Here is a 25886-nt window from a genome sequence, read left to right on the forward strand (position 1 = left end):
TGCTTAACCGACTGAGCCACCCAGGTGCCCCAAGTTTCCTTTTTTATATTAAAACATAATTTTGAGGATTCTTCATTTTACTGAAGCAGCATTTATTTATTCATGTCAGAAAAAACCCTGAAAACTGAAGAAAAGCAAAAAAAAAAAGAAAGAAAGAAAGAAGGAAAAGAAAATACTCCCACAAACAAATCCATCCTTAGACTTCCACCCATGAAACTTGATCTTGCTGTCTAAATGTCTCTGCCCCTATATAACTGCAAGCATTCATATGTGGTTTTACAAAATTGAGATCCCAGCTGTTTTGTAACTTGCTACATTTCTTTCATTATGTTACAAACATATCATAAGTCAGTCAATGTATTTTAAAAATGTTATCAATGTAGTAGTTGTGTGGCTATAGCATAATTTAATTCCTTGTTGAATATTTAGATGGTTTTTAACCTTTTACCTATATAAACAGAACTATGATAAATATACTTGTGGCCAAATGTTTATTTAAAACTTTTATTTCTTTGGGGTATATGCCTGGATTTAGAATTATTGGTCATCACTGATATGAGGAATTCTTAATCTCAGGAAACAAACTGAGGGTTGCTGGAGTGCGGGGTGGGGTGGGAGGGATGGGGTGACTGGGTGATGGACACTGGGGAGGGTATGTGCTCTAGTAAGCACTGTGAATTGTGCAAGACTGTTGAATCTCAGATCTGTACCTCTGAAACAAATAATGCAATATATGTTAAGAAAGAAAAAAAGAAGAAGAAGAATGTAGCAGGAGGGGAAGAATGAAGGGGGGGAAATCGGAGGGGGAGAAGAACCATGAGAGACGATGGACTCTGAAAAACAAACTGAGGGTTCTAGAGGGGAGGGGGGTGGGAGGATGGGTTAGCCTGGTGATGGGTATTGAGGAGGGCACGTTCTGCATGGAGCACTGGGTGTTATGCACAAACAATGAATCATGGAACACTATATCTAAAAAAAAAAAAAAAAAAGAATTATTGGTCAAATAGTATGCTCATTTGGGTAGCTTTTTACTAACTGCCATGTTGCATTCCAGAGAGTTACCAAGTTACTCTTCCACCAGCAGTGCTTGAGAAATACTCATATTTTGTACCCTTATTAAAACAGTGTTAGCATTTTTAAGCTATCAAATTGGCCAACATCTAAAAAGTTATAGCTCATCGTTTTAATTTGCATTTCTCTTTTTTGAGAGAGAGAACGAGAGAGAGAGAGAGAGAGAGAGAGAGAAAGAGAATGAGAATGTGGGCCGGGGAGGGAGGAGGGCAAAGGGAGAGGGGGAGACAAATCCCAAGCAGCCTTAAGGGCCAGCACAGAGCCCAACATAGGGCTCAGTCTCAAAACCCTGAAACCTGAGCGGAAGATCAGATGCTCAAGCCACTGAGCCACTCAGGTGCCCCAATTTGCATTTCTTTAATACTGATGAATGTGAATATTTTTGTCTATTATTGGCCGTCTTTTTCTTTTGTACTTTGCCTACTCGTATGTTTAATCTTTTCCAACTGAAATATTTATTTTTTTAATCCTGAAAGTGTTCATCCCGTATTAAGGATACTTAAACTTTCTTATATGCGCTATAAATACTTTTTCCTAGTTTATGTGTCCTTTAACTTGAGTTGTGATGGATTTTTCTCCCCTGATGGGTTTTTGGATTTTAAATTGTCAAGTTTTTTGGTAGCTTTTAATGAATAAACCACAAATTATATGTAGACCATCACAGAGACTTTTTTTATCCTAGACATGCAACCCATTTACTCCTCCGAATTTCATAGGTAAACTAGTTATTGAACTATGCCAAACACAGACATATAAAAATGAATAAGATAACTTGCTTGTCCTCCAAAAGCTCACGCTGTCTGGCAAAATGGACAAGTGAACAATTAGATACAGTCGCATAAAAAGTGTAATAAAGTATGAAAACAGGTCTCCAGAATCACAGAAAGGAGCCTCTCAGTGTCTCCTGGGAATAAGGAAAGCTTCAGCAGTGACAGGCAGCTGGAACTTAGCATACCTGATAGGCTGAAGTAGAACTAGTAAATTCTACATTCTTTACTCACTTAGCTATTTGTTTTGTTTTTCTAAAAGGTTGTACCACTAGAAGGTTGTGGAAGCTTCTGTCATTTACGGTTGGTGGAACCATTGCCCTTTGCATTGGACTTCTAACATCTGTCTACCTGGCCACTTTACATGAAAACGATTTGTGGTTTTCTAATATTAAGGTATGAGGTTCCTATGACTGTTGTATGATTTACTCATCAGTATCTCCAGTAGTTAACCATATAGATGAATGACCAAGATAATGCAGTTTTGCCATAAAGAATCTAATCTCTTAAAAGGCTTGGCTGTAGCGTAAAAAGACTTCATTAGTTTAAAATTGCATCAGAATTTTTGTAATCAGTGAGTTTTCTCATTTTCATTAACTTGCTCCAGTTACACGGCAGATACTGTAAACCAGTATTTTTCAACCTGTACGTTGTGAAATTGGCACAGTAAAACATGAGTAACGTTTTTCTTAGTTAAAATAAGATGGGAGAGAGTATTATCACATACGCTAGGGTTGAGAGGTATTTGTGTAACTATTAATTATAGGTATGTATGTACAAACCGGGTCACAGTATACATTTTTTTTCTGTTCGGTACAGTAAAAAAGAAATCAGAAGCCAGTGCTGTAAACCATAGAGCTACAGATGACCGCAGTGTGTTCATACCTTTCTAGTCATAGATGCAGTGCTGAGAGGGCAGGGAGCCACTGGTTTTCTGAGGAAGGGAGTCATGATTTTCATCACGTTCTCAGGAGGGTCTGTGACTTCTTAAACCCCAATTTCCTTGTTCTCTGTTTCCTCTTTTTAAACATTTCTAGGCGTCTGTTAATTTGCCATTGTTTTCGGAACAAGTATCACTTATGCAAGGAAACTCAAGCATCGCCAGTACTTTTCATCGAAATATACTTTGTTTTTGATCCAAAATGTTATGATCTTTGACCGTATTTACTATGGCTCCTAGTGACTAGTTGCTGGTAAAGGTAAAATTCACTTTGAAAAGGTCAAATATTTATCACCTCTGTGAATATTTTAAAAAGTCTGTGCAGAATCTGAAACAGTTCTCAGAGTTTTCCCAAAGTATTTTGAGCTTTGGTTCCATTATTGGAATGAGTCTCCAAAGGAGAGACTACTTTGAATGACAACTTTAATTTATAGGAATAACTTCTTGTATATTTATTTTAAAAACCTGTCCTATTACTCTATAGGTATAGTGTGTATGTACCTTCATACAAATTATCATGGTACAAAGAATAATTCTTATCCTTCACGGACAGTGGGTAGTTTTTCTTGTCAAGAAAAATTCTACTCACTTTTGTCTCTTTAAAATGGAGTGCTTAGGGCGCCTGGGTGGCTCAGTTGGTTAAGCGACTGCCTTCGGCTCAGGTCATGATCCTGGAGTCCCTGGATCGAGTCCCGCATCAGGCTCCCTGCTCGGCAGGGAGTCTGCTTCTCCCTCTGACCCTCCCCCCTCTCATGTGCTCTCTCTCATTCTCTCTCTCTCAAATAAATAAATAAAATCTTTAAAAAAAAATAAAATAAAATGGAGTGCTTATAAACAGATTTCTTAGAACTAAACAATGTAATACTTTTTTATCCACACAAGTATTTTGAATAAAGACTGAAATATCCCTGTGTGGGCATATGGCTGAAACTAAATGCTAGTAACTCTGTAGTAAGGAGAAGATGCTGAAACAGATCACATAACTTATTTTAACTTTAAGTTTAAAAACTTAAAGTTTTTAAGTGACCTTGCTAATAACCTCAAATAAATACACCCCATCATTAAGAAGCCTGAGCACCCTTGATTTTTCTCTTCAATCTCGCCAGGTTAGAGAGGCATTGTACTTTTACCCAGTATTTATTGAGCGCCTCTTCCATGGTAGCATTGATCTAAACACTGTGGGGAACATGGAGAGAGTAACGAAGACTAATGAATTTGCCGGCAGACTCTCCAGTGTAATACACTAATTCTGTACATACGTGTTGAGCACTGTAGGATGCCAGCAGGTGCGGTGCCCAGTAGCAACACTGCCAACTAAAACCAGGCCCCAGCCTTCAGGGGTTTACTCTCTGGAGGGTATAGGCAAGTAGGCAGACAGCGACAGCCCGTCCAAAGTCAGTACATTGATGGGGTAGGATAGAGTATTGCGGGAGCGCAGAGCAGGGGTAGCCCAACCCAGTTCTGGAAGATTAGGGAAGGTTTTCTAGAGGAAGTAATGGTTAAGGAGACCTGAAGGATGAGAAGGGTTAACCAGACAAACTGGGGAGGAAAGATGAATGTCCTAGGGAAGGGACGTGTACAGGAACTTCAGGAGGCAAGAGCGTTGAGAGCGTTCAAGGTGTTGGCAGTAGTTCAGCCTGGCTGGCGAGTAGATGGGGAGAGCATGTACTGGGATGGTAAACAGAGGCCAGGTCATGAAGGAACAGCAATGTCATCATCTTGTTTGAGAAAGATGGCTCCGGCTACAGTGTGGAGAGTGGATTTGAAGAGGGTAACACTAAAGTGAGAGGAAACCACCAAGAAAATCCGACTCAGTGGATTCAGTAATACCTGAATGTCAGTAAATGCATGTTTTATGTGTGCCAGACACAGATTCAGGCCCTAAGAATATAGCCTTTGAATCAGATATGGAACTGAATTCTGATGAGGAGGGAAAAAATAAGTGTATTATGGTGGAAACCAGACAGTGTGGTGACCTAGTTATTGGGAGGCTACTTGAAATTGGGAGGGAAAGCAGACCATTTTGAAGACAAGACCTACATCAGTACTTACATCCTAGGAAGGAACCAGGCAAGCTAAGTCTGTGAAAGTCTCCTAAGCAGAGGGAACAACAAGTGAAAAGGCCCTTGTGTAGGACAAAACCTGTCTAGTTGAGTATCAGAGAGAAGGCACGTGGGGCCAGAATCTTATAAGCAAAGAGGAGAATAGAACCAGAGAAGAAAAGACTGGATCCTGCTGGAGAGAAGTGGACAGTCAGAGCTTAGGAAGGATGGAGCGATTCATCATTTGTGTGGATGGTGAGTGAGAAGGAAGAATCATCAGTGATGATCTGCTTTCTCCCATTAGCAGCTGAATAGATGGGTGGATATGCCATCCACTGTGATAATGAACCCTGTGGGAGGAACAGATCTAGAGTGCAAGAGCTTCTGTCACCACCTACCCAGAGTGAAGCTGAACTTGACAGGTTAAGGGCACAGTGTGCCACAAAACTGCTCTCACTTTTGACACCACTTACAAGTTTGGGGGTCCTCAGGCTACCCTCACTTCTGACTACAAGTAGACTATAAACTTGGCGATACCCACTATTCCCTCAGGTTCAGTAATTAACTAGAATGCCTAACAGAACTCAGGAGAGCCTTACACTTATGATTACAGTTTTATTAGGACAGATATAAATCAGAATCAGCCAAAGGCAGAGACTCATTGAAAGAGGACCCCAAACTCAGGCTTTCCATTGTCCTTTCCCTGTGGAGTTAGGCACCTTGATGTGTGACGATTTGTTGAACATTGCCAACCAAGGAAGCTCACCTGAGCTCTGGTGTCCAGAGCTTTGACTGGACTTTCATTATGTAGGTATGACTGATGGAATCATTGGCCAGTGTTGAATTCATTCTCCAATCCCCCTCTCCTCCCCGGGGGTTGGGCCAGTATCAGCTGGCTCCAAGCCCCAACCCTCTGAGCACACGGCTGGTCTTTCTGGCTTGGTCAGCCCCCATCCTGAGTCATCTCCTTAGAACAGACTATCAGGTGTCGTCCTGAGGAACCCACTGTGAACAAAGACACTGTTCTCACTTGAGAAATTCGAGGATTTACTGGCTCTCTCCCAGGAACTGGGGACAGAGGCCAGCCAAATTCTTTCCAGGGGACAGCAAGACAGCAAATGATACATCCTTGTTTGGATACGTTATGAGTCACTTTTGAAACAGTCCAAGGAGAGAGAGGGAGAGTAAAGGGAGCTGGATTCATGGATCTGGAGGCAGGAGATCCATCTGTGTTGGAAATGGACATTTTCATATTACCAGCTTGTAGACGTGTGGGCAAGAATGTTTGAGGAGTGTGCAGAGTGAGAAAGAGACCCTAGGCTAGTTTCTGTCTATGCTTCAGATACCATCTGGGAGAAGCTATAAAACAGGAACATCCTCAAATCTAACAGGTTTCTTTCCACCAACACCCCCGCCCCCTGAAACGTACAGTTGAGCTCAGTCTTACAGCATTTTTTTCTCTTTATTCAAGCAATAGCTTGTAGCACAGAATTTTTTTTTCCCTCTGTATCACAAGAGGAATCCTCAGATGTTTCAACTACTCAAACCTGACGATACCTCTGCATAGGCACTTGGTTTATTTTTCCTCTTAGATTATGTAAACCCAGTGCTATCCAATGAAACTTTCTGCAGTGAAGGAAATGATCTATTTCTGCACTGTTCAGTGTAGCAACCACTAGCCAAATGTAGCTGTTAAACACTTGAAATGTGGCTATTGCAACTGAGGAACTAAATTTTACATTTTACTTAATTTTAAAATGTGTATACATTTTCTGTGAATAAACCAATGAAAATGATAGCCATTAGTGATCAGAGACATTAGTCAGCCAAAGGGAAAGCTCATTTTCAGAGTTTATACGCCTTCAGAAATTTACTCCTTAATTTATACCATTTTCATATTGGGGGATTATGGGAATATTTGAGAAGTGTAAATCTGTTTTCCTTTTGTACTTATGGGTCATAACTTACCAAAATTGCTAGGCTGTTTTTTATGAAAATACTTTGATCTTCTCTGAATACTTTGAATTAGTTGTAATTATTCAGAGTAAAAACATTGCTTCCAAAATAGACAAATCATACATTGAGTTTATGCATTCAGAATGATAACTTTAAATGTTAGTTGCTAATCTTAACAATGTTAGTATTTGCATGTGGGAACTCTGGACCAGGGAGCAACTTGAAAGTTGAAGAAGATGTTGGTTTAAATGGTCATAGAAAATGTGTATATACTATCCTTTCTTAGCATATTTTTTAGTTTAGTTTTAGTTTCTATTTCAATTCCAGTTAAAATGAAGTATAATATTAGTTTCAGGTGCACAGTTTAGTGCTTCATCACTTCTATACATCACCCAATGCTCATCACAATAAGTGCCCTCCTTAATCCCCATCACCTACTTCACCCATCCCCTCAGCCACCTCCCCTCTGGTAACCATCAGTTTGTTCTCTACAGTTAAGAGTCTGTTTCTTGGTTTGCCTCTCTTTTTCCCCCTATGATCATTTGTTTTGTTTCTTTTTTTTTGTTTGTTTCTTAAATTCCACATGTGACTGAAATCATAGGGTATTGGTCTTTCTCTGACTGACTTATTTTGCTTACCATTATACAGTCTGGCTCCATCCATGTCATTGCAAATGTCAAGATTTCATTCTTTCTTTTATAATTTTATTATTTTTTTAAAGATTTTATTTTTATTTATTTGAGAGTGAGACAGAGCACGACTGGGGGAAGGGCAGAGAAAGAGGAAGAAGCAGACTCCCTGCTGAGCAGGGAGCCCAACGCTGGGCTTGATTCCAGGACTCCAGGATCATGACCTGAGCCGAAAGCAGATGCTTAACAGACTGAGCCACCCAGGCACCCCAAGATTTCATTCTTTTTGATGGCTGAGTAATATTCCATCGTATATATACACCACATCTTTATCCATTCACCAGTCGATAGACATTAAGGTTCTTTCCATAATTTGGCTATTGTAGATAGTGCTGCTATAAACATCAGGGTGCATGTATCCCTTAGAATTAGTATTTTTGTATCCTTTGGGTAAATACCTAGTAGTGCAATTGCTGGATAGTAGGGTAACTCTCTTCTTAAGTTTTTGAGGAACCTCCATACTGTTTCCCCGAGTGGCTGCACCAGTTTGCATTCCCACCAACAGTGCAAGACGATTCCCCTTTCTCATTTTTTTAAAAGATTTTTATTTATTTGAGAGAGAGAGAGAGAGAGACAGAGCATGAGCAGCGGGGAGGGGCAGAAGCAGAGGGGGAAGCAGACTCCCCACCGAGCAAGGAGCCAGACTCGAGGCTCGATCCCAGGACCCCAAGACCATGACCTGAGCTGAAGGCAGACGCTTAACTGACTGAGCCATCCAGGTGCACCCCCCTTCTCCTTATTGAATGTCTACTGTGTGCTTAGCACTGTTTTAGGTACAATTTAAACATTTTATTTAATCTGGCTATCTCCAAAGCCCAAACATTTTAATTCTAAATTGTCCTTTAAATGCAACGTGCTTTTTTGCTGCCCTTTATTATAAACAAAACACACTAAAAGGGTTCAAAGCCAGTGCTCTTACTTGCTGTGCTACCCTTATGGTGCCCAGCACATCATCAGTGCTGAATAACAGTGGTCTGTTTGGAGTCAAGTTAACCTCTACAGGTGAGGGAAGCGATATAAGCAGGAGAGAGGGGAGATGGGGACAACAGCTGCTATAAAAAGATCTGGGCTGGAACGAGAGCAGAGGGATACAGCTTTTGGAGCTGGCCTTCAGGGATAGGATATAGTTAGTACTGGCAAGTAGGGTGCTAGTCAGTGCATTTTTAGTGACTTGTGTTTAGTCGATGCTAGAGTAAAAATATATATAGCATGATTCTTTTTATTTTTTGAACACGTGTTGTGTTACTTATTACAAACTATACCGTAACAATAAAAACTTCAAATAAAAAAACATTACTCAGTACTCATTACCCTTAACAAAAACCAGTTTTTGTTTTTCTCTTCCATGCTTCATCCTGTATGTGTATATATTTTACATATTTATGACTCCCTGAGATCAAGACCTGAGCCGAAATAAGTCAGATGCTTAATCGACTGAGCCACCCAGACGCCCCTCCAATATACTTTTTATAATCAGATTTATCTGATGTTACATCATATGCTTTTCCCATATGTAGTTACATATTTATATTAACTTTCACAATTATTATGTAAATGATTATGTTTATATAATTTAATATTTTTGAAATTTTTATACTCTTAGTTATTTCACTATTTCTATGCTCCCCAACTTGGGGTAAATTGTTCCTAATTGTGTAGTTAAACCCCTCAAATTGCTTATTAGTTCTTGTTTTAAAGTGGTAGTGTAGAGATGTCGGTTCCTTCATCTTTTTAGAATTACCTCAAAGCAATTAAGGAAAATGAAAAACAGATAGTCATTTTCCATCCTTGATGAAACTAAGAAAGGTCTATGATCTGGAACCACAATGTATGAGGGAGGGCCGCCAAGCCCAGGGAAACTCAGAGGGGTGTGGGAAGTGGGGGGGACTCTCAGAGCTGCAGATTTTAGAGGAAGTCACCAAAGCCTACTTCTCCGAGGTTGCTGGCGTACCCTGAGGGGTGAGCCTGAGGTGTCCTGTGGAGAACACGGGGCCAGATGTGTGCAGTAATGACGGAAGCTTTCCTGGAGACTCTCTGGTAAGCTAGGCAGGCTGAAGGGAGTAATCACAGAGACAAGCCATTTTTGTAAAAGTGGCGTTTAAGAAGACCAGGATAAAGGGAGAAAACTTGCATGTTGAACAGCTCTGAGGCTGCCAGTCTTGGTTGACTAAAATGAGGAGAAGACTAAAGAGCTCACTCTTATAAACCACGCTGTATCAAAAGGAAAATTCTTGCTGGCCTGACTGGTGACCCTGGCCTCTCCCCGACATAAACTTCCTGCAAGTAGCTGATTTTGGTAAGAACTTGCCACATTCAGAAATGGCTCACAACCGGAAAGGAACTAGCACAGGATCTGTACAATGAAACTGCAAGGAAAAAAAGGAAGAGAAAAACAGGAGCAGATGATAGATGAAGAGTAGTCACCAGAAACAATTTATAGCAGAGACATGAAGATTGTGACCAGACATGTCACATTAAAAAACTAATATAATAAGCATTTGCCACCATAGAAGATGAATTCAAAGCAGGGGTGTAAGAAGGTATAGACCATCTTCAAGGACATACAGGAAGATAACAAAAGGAAATGAAACATGAGCTGGCAGAACTTAGGCAAGAAGTGGAATTAAAAGATAAAACCATAACAGAAAGCACAATGATGTTGGAAGCAACACATAGAAGATTAGAATCTGCAGAAGGCACAGAATAAGAAATGTTGCACTGATAAAAGAAAACAAAACGAAATGAAATTAGTACAGTTAAAATAGTAGAGAGAAACTGACAGGTAAGGAAGACAACAGCAAACATGCATAATTTGTCCCAACAGAAGAGAACCAAAACAATGAAGGGAGAATCACGTCTAAAGATATGATTCAAGAAAACTTTTGAAAAATGAAAGATGACTTGAATCTACAAATTGACGGGGCACAATGGGCCCCAGGAAAGGAAAACTTGGCCTAGAAAAATCATTAGCTGGGTATAGTTCTGTGAAATGGCTGGGCTTCAATAGTAAGGAACCCCTGGACATCCAAACCAAAGATCGCCTTACCTATAAGAGAAGTCAGTCTGGCTTCCAACTTCTCCATGGTAACATTTAATGCTTAAAGATCTGGAATGATGCTGCAGAAGACTCACATAAGAGAATGTGGTTTATATATTTTATTTTTTTTAAAGATTTTATTTATTTATTTGTCAGAGAGCACGCACAAGCAGGGGGAGCTGCAGGCAGAGCCAGAGGTAGAAGCAGGCTCCCCGCTGATCAGGGAGCCTGATGCAGGACTCAATCCCAGGACCCTGGGATCACAACCTGAGCCAAAGGCAGACACTTAACTGACTGAACCACCCAGGTGTTCCATTTTAATCTGGTCATTCTATCATGTATAAAGCACCATACAAATTGTTTTGATTCTGAGAAATGTATTTTTTAAAACACCTGAAGAAATTGGTAGAGGGAAAACTTTACCCAGCTGAGAGAGAAAAGGCAAAACAATGGCAGAAAGACTACCCCTGAGGTGCAAATATATTTAACTGTAGAACTATCACTAAATAGTTATAAAACAAAATACATATGATGTAAACAACGTGGTAACACCTAGCAATGTTATACTATGAAATAGTAACAGAATAACAATGTAATAATAAGTTAGAAGAGAAAAGAAAAGAGAAGGTAAAAGACGGAGGATCCATTTCTTTATTTTTTATAGATAGAAGTCAAGTTTCATTTCAAAATGAAAAGTCAAGGGGCATCTGGCTGGCTCAGATGGTTAAATGTCTAACTCTTGATCTCAGGGTCGTGAGTTCAAGCCCCATGCTGGGCTCCACGCTGGGTGTGGAGCCTACTTAAATACGTAGTCAAGAGACAGATGTGTAGAGCGCCTGGGTGGCTGAGTCGTTAAGCGTCTGCCTTCAGCTCAGGTCATGGTCCCAGAGTCCTGGGATCGAGCCCCGCATCGGGCTCCCTGCTCCGCGGGAAGCCTGCTTCTCCCTCTCCCACTCCCCCTGCTTGTGTTCCCTCTCTCGCTGTGGCTCTCTCTGTCAAATAAATAAAATCTTAAAAAAAAAAAAAAAAAGTGTAGTGTATGTAAAAGAAAATTCCAAGAAAAGTATTATCAAGTAAAATGGGGCAGGGAAGAACTATAAATTTCATGAGATTATCATTACTTATTATAGGAACTCAATAGATACTATCTGTAGAAATAGAGAATTAAGTTATCCTTCAAAGTTACAGTTATAAAGGTAACTCCTAGAACAAAAACATAAACCTTTCAAATTAAAAGACATACATACACACAGACGCACACACGCAGACACGGGCCGTATAGTAAAGGATTTATTCTAAAGGGTAACAAAAAATGTGATAAATGTGTATTAACACAGATAAGTCAAAATACTTTTGTATAAATAAATCTGTCTGCTTTAGTCACCTGATAAAAACTCTGTCATAAAGCAAAATCCAAATCACGTACTATATGCATAAGATTCTCCCAGAACAGAGTTCCTTAGAAGGATTAGTCCAAAGGTGGATAATGACTTGCTGAAATATTTCCCCAAAGGGGGGAAAGAAAGTCTTGGACAGAAAGTGTTAAATGAAGCGAAGAAGGGCAATTTTTCAGTAATAAAGATGCCAACCACAGATAGGACTATCCATGTGTCAGATAACTTACCAATATTTATAAAGCAAAAACCACAGGAGATACAAAAAATAGAGAAACACATTAATACTGGGTTTTAATTCTTTCTCAGTTCATAAAAAAAAAAAAAGCAAGTGGTCAAAAATAAGAATATAGAAGACATAGGGAAAATAATGAATAAGAGTTCTAATCTATAAATATCTAAAGACAGAATGTATGTTCTTTTCAAATATCCGCAGAACATTAACTAAAACGTTGATATGTTAAGCCATAGAGAAAATCTCACATCCAAAACTGCAGACAATATTTCCTTATCACAGTGTGATAGTGCATAGTCTTGGCTTGTTCTTTTTTTTTTTTAATTTTATTTTATTATGTTATGTTAGTCACCATACAGTACATCATTAGTTTTTGATGTAGTGTTCCATGATTCATTGTTTTCGTATAACACCCAGTGCTCTGTTCAATATGCGCCCTCCTTAATATCCATCACCAGGCTAACCTATCTCCCCACCACCCTCCCCTCTAAAACCCTCAGTTTGTTTCTCGGAGTCCATAGTCTCTCATGGTTCATCTCTCCCTCCGATCTCCCCCCCCCTTCATTCTTCCCTTCCTTCTCCTTATGTCCTCCATGCTATTCCTTATGTTCCACAAATAAGTGAAACCATATGATAATTGACTTTCTCTGCTTGACTTATTTCACTTAGCATAATCTCCTCCAGTCCCATCCGTGTTGATGTAAAAGTTGGGTATTCATCCTTTCTGATGGCTGAGTAATATTCCATTGTATATATGGACCACATCTTCTTTATCCATTCATCTGTTGAAGGGCATCTCGGCTCTTTCCACAGTTTGGCTATTATAGACATTGCTGCTATGAACATTGGGGTGCATATGGCCCTTCTTTTCACTACATCTGTGTCTTTGGGGTAAATACCCAGTAGTGCAATTGCTGGGTCATAGGATAGCTCTATTTTTAATTTTTTGAGGCACCTCCATACTGTTTTCCAAAGTGGCTGTACCAACTTGCATTCCCACCAATAGTGTAAGAGGATTCCCCTTTCTCCACAACCTCTCCAACTTTTTTTTTTTTTTTTTAAGATTTTATTTATTTATTTGACAGAGAGAGACAGTGAGAGAGGGAACACAAGCAGGGGGAGTGGGAGAGGGAAAAGCAGGCTTCCCGCTGAGCAGAGAGCCTGACGTGGGGCTCGATCCCAGGACCCCCCAGGGTTGTGACCCGAGCCGAAGGCAGACGCTTAATGACTGAGCCACCCAGGCACCTCCCATTTGTTGTTTCTTGCCTTGTCAATTTTTGTCATTCTAACTGGTGTAAGGTGGTATCTCAAGTCTTGGCTTGTTCTTGACTTTGGGGATAATGGTTACAGACTCACATTATACTCTTTTAATTTATTCATTCATTTAAATAAAAACTGGAGATAACTAAAAAGAAAAAGGTCACTTCCTAAAAATCTAAAAATATTTCCTAACTTTTTGGTCACAGGAAATTAAAACTGAATTTATAGAAATTATAAATGAAATCTAGAAAAGGGTGGAAATCATATTTCAGGGCTAGGGAATACAGTTAGAGCAGTATTCAGAAGAATTTTTAGCTTTAAGTATTATATAATGAAATAAGAATGAATAAACAAACAGATTATCCACTTAAGTAGTTGGAAAGTAAAAATCTAGCAATGGAAGGAAGGCTAAAGGTAAAAGAAGAAATTGATCAACTAGAAAGTAGGAAAATAATAAATGAATGGTTATTTGGGGAGTGAAAAATAAGGATAAGGATGAGGTGTAGGAAGTATAAATATCCAAAATAAGAAATAACAGAGAAATAATTACAGAGATCATGAAATGTAGCAGAGAAATAACTATAGAGACCATGAAATAAGAAATAGCCACACAAGTCTATTTTGTTTGATTCAGTGCAAATTAAATGAACGGACGAAACATGATTTTCTGGAATATAAATTACCAAAACTGGCCCCAGAAAATGTAATTATTTCTGCAGATGTGATAGAGAAAACGTGGTGAAGAGCTACCCATCCCACATCCCCCAAATAGCAGACCCTGTTGATTTTATGGAGGAATTTTACCAAACTCTTAAAGAAACAAAATATTCTAGTACTATTTCAGCCATTCTAGAACACCCAGGAGAAAAATTCCAAATTATTTTTATAAATCAGATATAACACACCAGAACTGAGGATCAGAATATAACTACCGTCAATTTTCCTTAATTCCCAACGTTATGTTCTAAAAGTCACTGAGAACACTGAATTAGAGAATATTGAACCATTGTTCCTGTGGAAGTGTGTGTGTGTGTGTGTGTGTGTGTGTGTGTGTGTGTGTATCACACATAGGTCTTAAATTCTAAAAACGCTTCCTGGTAGTTTCTGTTTTCTTTATTTTACAAAAGAGAAAATGAGGTTCAGGATGGTCAGGTGCCTTGCCTAAGACTGCCCCACTAACAGGTACCAGAGTTGTATTCAGACCTCATCCATGGGGGCTCAGAGCTGGGGCTTCAGTCACTGTGTTGCACCCACTGCCCCTTCCCGTATTCACCTTCTGATCGCTTCTGTGTGAGAGCTGGAGCAAGGGGCCGAGCACAGCTGGGAACCATGCACATCAGGCAACTTACATTTTCACTGCTCTGCACATGGCTGCAAAAGCACAGCAAGTATTAATTTTGTCAATTTCGTTGTTACAGATTTTAGCTAGTAGGCAGATTTGCAAACCAGAAATCTGTGAATAATGAGAATCAACTGTATATAATCTAGGTAATATAAAAAAAACAAAGTTCAGAGACTAATCCCACTTATGTATATTGAAGCAAAACTTCTAATTAATACTAAAAAAGAGAATCTAGTTGCATATCAGAAGTATAATGCACCATGAAAGAGTCATTTTTATGCCAGGAAACTAAAGGAAATTGTTGGGAAATCTAGTAATATACTTGTTTGTTACGTTAGTACTTCAAAAGATGCAAAAAAAAAGGTTATTTGAAAAAAAATCTATCATTTCCATGTGACGTATGTAACTTTAAAATTAAGAATAGACCGGATGAGCCCATTACATCACTGGAATAAAAGACAAAAACCATGTGATTATCTCAAAAGACACAAAAAGTATTTGTCAGAATTCAGCAACTCTCCACAATAAAAAACACTCAACAGACTAGAAATAGAAGAGAACTTCAGCCTTCTAAAGGGCATCTGCCAAAAATTGCACAGCAAACATCATATTTAATGATGATAAATTGAAAGCTTTCCCCCTCAGATTAGGAACAAGACAAAGATGTCTGTTTTAGCCACTTCTATTCAACATTATACCAGAGGTCCTAGTCAGGGAGACTAGGCAATAAAATGAAACAGAAGGTCTCCAAATTGGAAAGGAAGAAGTAAAACTGTCTCTGTTTGTAATAACATGATCTTCCATATGGAGTTCACCAAAAAGAACTATTAGAACTTATAAATGGATATATCAAGGTTGCAGGATACAAGATCGATATACAAAAACTAATTGTATTTGTATACAGTAGCAATGAGCAAACCAAAAATGAAATTAAGAAAATAGTTTCATCTCAAATAAATAAAATCTTTAAAAAAAAAAAAGTATCATTTACAATAGCAACAAAAGAATAAGGTACTTAGAGGAATAAATTGAGCAAAAGAAGTATAAAACATAAATCATGTTCATGAATTGGAAGACAGTACTGTTAAGATGGCAAATTGGTGTACAGATTCAACATGATCCCTCTCAAAATCCCAGGTGGATGTTTTTGCAGAAATTGACAAGCTGACCCTAAAATTCATATGGAAACTGAAAGGACCCAGAATAGCCAAAGCAGTTTCGAAAAAGAAGAACAAAGTTGGAGGACTCACACTCCCAGATTTCAAAACTTACCATAAGGATACAGTAATCAAGACAGTGAGTACTGGCATAAGGAGAGATGAAATAGAATTGAGAGTCCAGAAATAAACCCTTACATTTATGGTCAGTTGATTTTCAACAAAGATACCAAGACAATTAAGAAAAAATAGTCTGCAACAAATTATCTGGGGACAATTGGATATTTGTGAGCAAACAAGGAAATTAAGCCCCGTCCTCATACATATACACAGTTAACTCAAAGTGGATCAGAGACTTAAAAGTAACTATGAAACTTCTAGAAGACAACATGAATAAATTATCATGGCTTTGGGTTAGGCTAAGCCATCCTAGATACAACACCAAAAGCACCAGTGATTAAAGGAAAAATAGTTACGTTGGACTTCTTCAAAATTAGAAAATTTTGTGCTCCAGAGGATACAGTCAAGAAAACAAAAAGACACCACTTAGAATAGGAGAAAATACTTACAAATCATATGCCTGGTAAGGGATTTGAGTCTGGAATCTACAAAGAACCATAATAACTCAATAATAAAAATACAGTTTAATTTTTTTAATGAACACAGGACCTGAATAGACATTTTTCCAGAGATGATCTACAAATGGGCAAAAAGCACTTGAAAAGATTCTCAACATCATTAGCCTGTCAGGGAAATTCTAATCAGACCTTCATATCCACTAGCAGGGCTATAATAAAAAGACATGTAATAACAAGTGTTGACAAGGACGTGAAGAAATTGGAACCCTTCTGCACTGCTGGTGGGAATGTAAAATGGCGCAAACACTTTGGTAAAGGGTCTGGCAGGCCCTCAGACAGTGAAACAGAGTTATCGTATCATCTTAGCATTCTACTCCTAAGGAAATACCCAAGAAAAATGAAAACATACCCACACAAAAACTTGTACATGAATATTCATAGCAGCATTTTTCATAATAGCCAAAAAGAGGAAACAACCCTAATGTCCACTAATGGATGAATGGATAAGTAAAATGTGGCATATCCATATAATGGAATATTATTTGGCAATTTTGCAGTAAATTCATGGTACAGGCTACCACATTAGAGGAGCCTTGAAAACATGCTAAATGAAAGAAATCAGGCACAAAGCACATATTGTATCATTTCATTAAAATGAAATGTCCAGGATAGCCAATCTAAAGAGATAGAAATTAGATTAGTGATTGCCCAGGGCTAGAAAGCATGAGGGATTTGCAGGGTGACAACTCAGGGGTGTGGTGTTTCTTTGTAGGGGTTATGAAATAGTCTAAAATTCATGCTAGTGATGCATGCATAACTTTGTGAATATAGTAAAAGCCATTGAATTATATACTTTAAATGGGTGGATTGTATGGCGTGCGAATTCTATTTCAGTAAAACTTAAAAAAATCAATGCATTTTTTTTTAATATAGCATGCAAACATTTCAGACCAAATGCTGAGACCTTACCCATTAGGGAAACACTAGAACAGTGCTATCTAGTAGAACTTTTTATGATAATGAAAAGTTCTTTGTGCTGTATTAATACTCTAGCCATTAACCAAATGTGTTCAGGAACTGAGAAACTAAATTTTTCATTTTAATTAAGTCGGCACATGTGGCTAGAGACATCATGGCATTAGAAGCATATCCCAAGGGGCACCTGGGTGGCTTAGTCGTTAAGCGTCTGCCTTTGGCTCAGGTCATGATCCCAGGGTCCTGGGATCGAGCCCCGCATTGGGCTCTCTGCTCCGCGGGAAGCCTGCTTCTCCCTCTCCCACTCCCCCTGCTTGTGTTCCCTCTCTCGCTGTGGCTCTCTCTGTCAAATAAATAAATAAAAATCTTAAAAAAAAAAAAAAAGGGCAGCATATACCAAGCCAAAGCTGTCTGTTAGTACTATTTAACATTGCTTTGGAGGGACCAGCAACATAACATGAGAAGTAAAAATTTAACAATTGGGAAAGAGGAGGTAACATTATTTGCAGATCGTGTCATTATATACCTGGAAACCACAAGAGAATAATCTGAGAAATTATTACAAGCAGTAGGAAAACTCAGAAAATAGTAGGGACTAAATCCAAAATTAAATATACAGATACCAAAATATTTTTGAAATTTGTCAAATTGAAATTAATAGGGAAGGAAAACCTCAAACATGCCTTTTTTAGAAGTGCTCCCTGGGGGGCACCTGGGTGGCTCAGTCGTTAAGCGTCTGCCTTCAGCTCAGGTCATGATCCCAGGGTGCTGGGATCGAGCCCCGCATCGGGCTCCCTGCTCGGCGGGAAGCCTGCTTCTCCCTCTCCCACTCCCCCTGCTTGTGTTCCCTCTCTCGCTGTCTCTCTCTCTGTCAAATAAATAAATAAAATCTTTAATAAAAAAAAAAAAAAAAAGAAGTGCTCCCTGGCAGGCCTATTCCACTTCCTTTGTCCATTTACCACCACCTCCCCCAGCTCTCCTGGGACGATTCACCTTGTCTTCCCTCCTTTCTCCCCCCAGACCTTCCCCAGTCTTGACTGTCAGCTGTTGCATTGCCTCCCGTTTCACTGTAGAGGGGAACCCACTGCCCCCCTAGGTCCTCTGGCTGGGGTCCTGTTCACTGAGCTGACTTAAAAGACAAACTAACAAGAGAAAAGCATCCAAATTTATTTAATACAAGTTCTGCGTGACCCTAGAACCTTCATAAGGAAATGAAGACCTGAAGAAATGGTTAAACCCGAGCGTTTTTATACTAGATTTGACCAAGAGTAGAAAGCCATGGAAAAATATAATAGGACCAAAAGGTATGAGCTAGGGGTAGTAAACTGGGGCGAACTTAGCAAGGCCTGCTTGTTCAGACTCCTGTCCTGTCCCTGCATCTCTGGAGATAAGGATGTTCTTTCCTCCCGGGTTAGGGAGTACAGCTTTCACAAGAGAGTCTTCTGACCTGCTTCAGGGGGAGAAGGGAGAGGTCAGAGAGCCCTTCCTGCACCTACCATTTCTTGAATTCCTTCAACTTCAAACATTCAGTTATGCCAGCATGCCATATTTGGAGGTAGCGTATTCCCAACCCTGTCAACTGAGAAAGGAGAAGCAAGCTGAAGAGACCTTCCACATGCTTTCACCCCACATCTGCCCGTATGTTGCTCATGTACACCAACTTGTCCCCCCGAGTGTGTGAGACCCCCTCCCCTGCCTTCTCCTGAATTATCTCACTCCAGCCATTGAGTCTCTCTTGCCTTCTCCCGTCCTGGGGGTGGGGGAGGCTGTTTGAGCCCCCCTTTCTCTTTCAGCTACTGTCCCATTGTTCTGCTCACCTTCACACCCAGACTCCCCCGAAAAGTTTGTGGGCCCGTAGTCTCTGTTCCTCTCTTCCCGCTCTCTCTCTCTCTCGAGCCCACTCCAGTCAGGCTTCAGCCATGGCACCGCTCTTAAAAAGTTCTGGTTAAAGTCACTGATACCCTCCAAGTTGCTCAATTTAGTGGTCATTTCTCAGTCCTTGTTTTCCTTGGGCTCTTAGCAGTTCTCCTTGACTCTGGGACACGTGGTCTCCTGGATCTACTCCTACCTTTCCAGCTGATCCTTTGGCTCCTTTACTAGCTCTTCCTCAGCCTTCTGACTTCTTGTTGGCAGAGAACCCAGGACTTGGCTCTGTTTTTTCTGTCCACTCTCATTCCTAAGAACAATCTTACCTATAGCTTTAAATACCATCTCTGTGCTGATGGCTCCCAAATGTCTGTCCCCTGCTCAGACCTCTCCCCTGAACTCCAGACTTGTATATACAGCCACCTACTTGGCCACCTGAGTTTGGATGTCCAGTGGGCATTTCACACTTAACAGGTGCAACATCAACCACCTGACCGTCCCTGCCCTCGAGTGTTTCTCTTGGTATTTCCATCTCTGTAAATTGCAGCTTCATCCTTCAGTGGCTTAGGGTTCTGCTCTCACACAGTCCTGGCTCTCAAGTCCCACCTTATAGCCTCAGGAAGTACTATAAGGTTTCCTTTGACAATATCTAGAATGTGATCACCTCTCAAAACCTTTATCCCCACCTGGGTTATTACAACAACTCCCTTCCTGCTCAGAATCCTTCACAGTCCAGCTTAGCATGTCTGAAACCACGCTCCTGACCTCCCCCCCGCACCACTCCTTACACACACACCGAGCTCAGAGTACAAGCCTAGAGTCCTTGTCACCTGCCAGGACTGGGTGTCTGACCCCATATTAACTTCTCAGACCACTCTGCACTACCGCCCCTGACCTCCTTTGCTCCCTCCAACTCAGACCACACTGCCTTCCTCATTGTTCTTCGAGGTGTATGTGGGCTCTCCTGTCTGACTGGCAGGCTCTTCTGCGCATGGCTCACCACCTCACCTCATCTCTGTTCAGTTGTCCCTTCATGGATGCAGCCTTCCCCACCCACCTGCAAGACCACAGCACCACCCCTCCCTCGCCATCCCCTTCTCTGCTTTACTTCTTATATTGTACTTGTTTACTAAACAAGTAAATCCATCTCTCTATTCCAGATTATAAATTCTATGAAGACAGAGATTTGTGTCCCTTTGTTCCCTGCTGAATCTCCCAGCAGGTGAATGTTTGTCACTTGTTGGTCAGTAGCTGTTCGTTGAGTGAATGAATGAATGAATGAATGAGGAAGATAGAGGAAAAAAGAGACCAATGAGAAGCACAGAATCCAGTGGGGGCTGGGTTAATAGTTCAGGCAAAAGGCCCTTCCTTCCCTCTAATCGATACCCTTCCTTGAATCATTTTCCTTTTTAAAAAATGCATTGTTCTTTCTCATTGAAACATAAACCCCTTGGGATCAAGGACTGAAGTTTTACACCTTTGTTTCCCAAGCAAATAAATGTTGAGTGATAAGAAAAGATCATTCTCCATCTTTAGCCAAAGATCATTTGGCTAAAAAAGCACTCCTGTCACTCAATTTTGTACAATCTTTCCTTAGGCTAGTATTTTCCCCTGTTATTGTCATATTGGCTTGATATTACAGAATTTGCATATCGTCCCACCGAATGAATGCTCCTGCTAAACAAGGACTCTTTAGACTAAACAGGGCGAATCCACGAAGTGGCGACTTCAGGTGGTACCAAGGACTGGTGGTGGCTTCTGTGCGAGCCCAGCGGGTGCCGGTCTCCGCAACAGCCGTCTAACCTGCCCCCACACGCTGCTTGGCAGCTATCACACATCAAGGCATTCATCAGCTCTAGGGCAAGAATCATTCTGTTCCAACAGATGGACAGGAATCTAACCAGACCATAAACCATGTATGTGCCGTAAATATATTTGCTAAGGGCATGATTCCCAGTGCAAAACTTCAAGAACAGCTGTCTTAGCGTGAGCTACTGTTTCTTCGTGAGATGATTGGTTACCCAATTCTGAAACAGATGACATGTATGAAGTTAGTCTTCCATGGCTTCCCCACTACCAGCGGCCTCGTTATTTTGGGTGCAGTTTCTGTAAACAAAAGTTACTTACATGAGATTTTAAAAAACTAATGAGAGGTTTCCTTTGGCAGATTTGGTGTCATTTGTCTAAAAGGGGTGGTTACGTTTTGTGTGTTTCTAGGGGATGCAAATTACTAATTATGAGCATTTTTTAATGCTTTTTCCTTTTAGTACTTTTGTTAAATTACTATATAAACTACTACTTAAATGGTGTTAGCTGTACAATTCCTTAAAAATACAATTATTTCGTCTGTTTCTTTCTGTCATTGTCTTCAGAAAAGATGCTTTCATTCTCCCGACATTGCTTTCCCTGTGGAACCGATGCGAATTAAAATATGAAGTATTTGTTCATTTTGCATTCATCAGAGGGTAGCTTCTATTGGTGTACGTTTTCATAAGCACAATCCAGCAGGCAAAGTATAAATTGCTGTAAAACTGGAAAAGTGTTTGAATGAGTAAAGCAGATGTTCTCTTAGCATGAAGCAGATGTAAAACTTGCAAGTGTCTGTCTAATAAAGTCTAGCATTTGGTTCCATACAGCTGGTGCCAAGATTACCAATTAATCATGTTTGAATGCTTTTTTACTAATTAGGACCCCCTCTGTTCTTTATACATTCTGGGTATAGTAAAGAGAGGGGTGGAGCACTAAAGCTTTCTACCTTTGTACCCTGAGCAGTGTTTTGTTGTTGTTGTTTTTTTCCTTTTTTCCCCATCTTTGTGAGGCCAGTCTTCTTTTATCCTTAGCCCCCTTCATGTGAATGACTGATCTGGCTCTCCAGTTTGATTTGGGGATATAGGTTTGACATTAGAATATTCCATTGAAGACAGCCGTACTTTGAACACTTTAAGGCAGCTGGAGAGAAGAAAAGGAATGTAATTAGACTTAATGGGGGTTTTTTCCCCTTATTTGCATGAACAAAAGCTAACATTTGCTCAGTTAACATCATTTCACAGCCTCTGTGGCTACTTGACCAAGTAGGAGTGTGAACATTATGGAAAAAAGTGATACCAGTCTAGTTTTATGTTAAGAAAAGCAATAGAGCAGTTTTTCTCAAAAATTAAAGATGAATGGATTAACGTGACTGCTAAGAATTGCCTTTACTGCTGTGAAAGATACAACACAAGTCAGTAGCAAATGCAAAAGCTCCAAGAGTTCCATCGTTGTATATTGTCCTTTTTATAAAGCAAGTGTGCTAATGAAAGTAAATTTCAGAACCTGACTGGGCCTTTTTTCCATGTTTGATTTCCCGGAGATAAACCTGTTTTCTATGGAAGGAAGCTCATTATATAAGGTTTGCTACTCTGCCCCTCCCTCCCAGTTTTTTTAAAAAGAGTGAACAGTGATAAACAATGATAAACACAAGTTTGTTTCTCAAGGTCAATAATTGGATATTTATACTCAGATAACTGAGTACTTCTTGGAGTGCTTTATTCATGAATCAATTTGTAATACTTTTTTAAAGGATAGGAGAAATATTTAAAGGGTAGAAGAGATACATGAAATAATTTCAGGCCTGCAGGTAAGTGGCATGAGTGGTTCTTTCCACAAAATGTTTATTACAGTTTGAAAAATAGTTGGAGGTAGGGGAGAAAAAACAAAGGTGTGTTAAAAGAAGCTTATCTCCTAGAATGTACCATGTTTTATGTTTAGCAGCTTCCACCAGTAAGGTTGGGTTTGTAGAATAGGGATCAGCTATGGTAGGAAAAACAGAGATGGAAATACACTTATACAGCCTGACCTCTTAAACACTGGTGTAAAAGAGTCTGTAATGACAAATTACCATTTCATTCATTTATACTGTTATATATAGAGAGAGAGAGATATCGATATAGGTGTATATATTTGAAACACAGTATTTAAGAATATTAATATGATTATTCCAGAATGTCCTCCCCATCCTCACCACCAACTGCCTCCACATTTTGTTAATGATTTAAATTTTAAATTTCATAAAAGCATCTTACAACCGAATTGACTAATAGCTGTCACTTTCAATTTTCAGTTCTTCTAAAATTGAATACTTACTTAAAAGCAGTTAACTGTTGTATCCATTTGCCTATGTGAGCATCTTTCCACCAGGGTGACACTTGGCAAACTAAAACTCACATGTAAAAAGATCTGCCCCGTTTCACTCAGAATACCTTATATTCTTAGAATAAACAGAAAGTTATTAATTTTATATAATACTGTTAGCTTTTAGGTAGGTGTCTAATGCAATTATAGTTCTTTTCATTTGGGAGTTTTTTTTATACTGTCCCTATTTTGATTCGCACTAATATTACATAAGATTGGTGGTATGTTTTGTGGCTTTTTTTTTTAGTTTTAATCTGTGTGAAATAAAAGAAAAACGTTAACTGTGAAACATCAACGTAAATGGAACTAGTTGTCTCCATTTTGTAAAATCGTTTGTTATGGAAAGTTTTAAACATCCGCAGAAGTAGAGAGAATCATGTAATATACTCCTGTAATTCCCACCCAGCTTCAACAATTACCGGCCTCCTACTGTTTCGGTTTGCTAAGATTTCTTAAGACTGTATTTCGAGAGTTTTTTTTTTTTTCCTTTTAAGTTGTAGTTTTGGATCCTGTTTCTGCAGTGACAATAGATATTAAAACAAACAAACAAACAAAACAAAAAGAAAAAACTAGGTCATGTAAACCCAGTAGACCTAACTTTGTTTCAGGAAGTGGAGCGAGAAATCTCATTCAGAACAGAATGTGGGCTGTATTACTCCTACTACAAGCAAATGCTGCAGGCTCCGACCCTCATGCAAGGTAATTACAACTAACAGCTTTATGGGGATCTACTTCATCCTTTTCAATATTTCAGCCAAACCTACTTATGCACTCAAGCATTTTAAATGCTTTCTAGAACTTGTGCACTTTTTTTTTAAACTTGTGCAGTTTTTCCCTGCTCAAGTAACCAGTGTTTTGCTTTGGAAGAAGTTCTGTAATACCTAATGTAACTCTCCTCTCCTCAGCTCTACTCCATCCCAAAACTCATCTGTTTGCAATTTCTTGGTTTTGCTGCAGTTTTTTTCTCATGATCATTTTGGAAAAGGTCTTTGCAAGTGAAAGGAGTATTGTCTAAAAACAGGAGGCATTTTGGTCAGACAGACAAAAATTATAGTTGTCCTTCTTGTCCCCAGTGTCCCCATTCGGTCCTTTATTTTGCAATTGCCATTTCCCCACGTTTTTGCTGTTTGTGAGTGGTTTAGAGCCCATAACCTTTACCTTGACTCCACTAATTGAAGCCCCAGAAAGGATCTCTCCTACTTACTGTGTGCTTGCTGTGCTCAACACGATCACGCACGACAGAGACATTTGCTGGGCTTTGCTTGGATGCGGATGCGTTTTTGGCAAGAATCCTTCATGGGTGATGTTTTGCACTTCTAATTCTATCACAGTAGGAGACATGAAAAGTTGGTTATCTTTCTTTTTGCACTCTTAAGTATCAATCAGTTGGTTCCTGTGTAGATAGCCAGGTTCCCCCATAGTAAGATTATTACCCATCTGCCTTTCACTTACTGGTTTTAGCAGCCATTGATGCCTATTGCCTATTATCTGTAGTTGCAAAAGTGACATTCTGCGTTCCTCTTGTATTTGTTAGCTGGAACTCTGTTATTTAAGAAACCTTTTTCTCATCAACTATTTGATGACCCTGAGGTACAGTTTATACAACAAAGGCAGGATAGGTGTTGATTTTCTTTCCCTATATAGTTGATCCTCTTTATTCATGGAGTCCATATTTGCAAATTCACTTACTAAAACCTATTTGTAACCCCAGAATCCGTACTCGTGGTGCTTTGGCAGGCATTCAGGGGCTTGTGCAGATCAGTGAGAACATTTAGTCACCTGGCTTGCATGTTCCCAGCTGAGGTGGAACGAGGTGATGACTGCCATCTCGTTTCAGCTCTCCTTCTACAGTGTCCTTTTCACGGTCTACCTAGGGCCATGCTTTTTGCATTTTTCTGCTTTTTGGCGGTGATTCTGCAGTTTGAAATGGCCCCCAGCATAATGCTAAAGTGCTGTCTGGAATTCCCAAGTGCATGCAGGCCGTGAAGGCATACAGAGAAAACACATATGTTAGATAAGCTTTGTTCAGGCATGAGCTAGAGCGCTGTTGACCACGTGTTCAGCGTTAATGAATTACTCATATAAAAGAAGGTGTCTTTAAACAGAGACACGTAAATCAAGGTCATGTGTCGATCAGTTGATGAAAATGCATGAGCAGAGGCTCATAAGAACATAACCCTGTATTTCCTACAGGGCTCAGTATTGCTAATTCAGTGTTCACTGCAACTTTGTGGAACATAACTACTGAGAGCAATGAGTCAGTGAGTTCTCAAAATTGTGATTTGCTTCTCTAGGATCCTCTAAAGCAGTGTTCTTATTGAGGGGCAGTTGTGTCCCTAGGGGACATCTAGAACATCCAGATACATTGTTGGTTGTCACAGCTGGGGTGGGTTGGGGAGGATTGTGC

General features: G+C 39.7%; 1 protein-coding gene across 7 annotated transcripts in view; it reads left to right on the top strand.

The window, feature by feature from the left end:
- Positions 1-25886, top strand: part of DPY19L3 (dpy-19 like C-mannosyltransferase 3) — a 71734-nt gene that overhangs the window by 4511 nt on the left and 41337 nt on the right. For all 7 annotated transcript variants that reach the window (XM_032390108.1, XM_032390107.1, XM_032390109.1 and 4 more), the window contains 2 exons: positions 2101-2234; positions 24088-24178. In XM_032390108.1, the coding sequence (XP_032245999.1) occupies positions 2101-2234; positions 24088-24178 (225 nt within the window). The remainder of the gene's footprint in view (positions 1-2100; positions 2235-24087; positions 24179-25886) is intronic.

The sequence above is a fragment of the Phoca vitulina genome, unplaced genomic scaffold (assembly GCF_004348235.1).
Source record: "Phoca vitulina isolate PV1807 unplaced genomic scaffold, GSC_HSeal_1.0 scaffold58, whole genome shotgun sequence".
In the NCBI taxonomy this organism is placed as follows: Eukaryota; Metazoa; Chordata; class Mammalia; order Carnivora; family Phocidae; genus Phoca; species Phoca vitulina.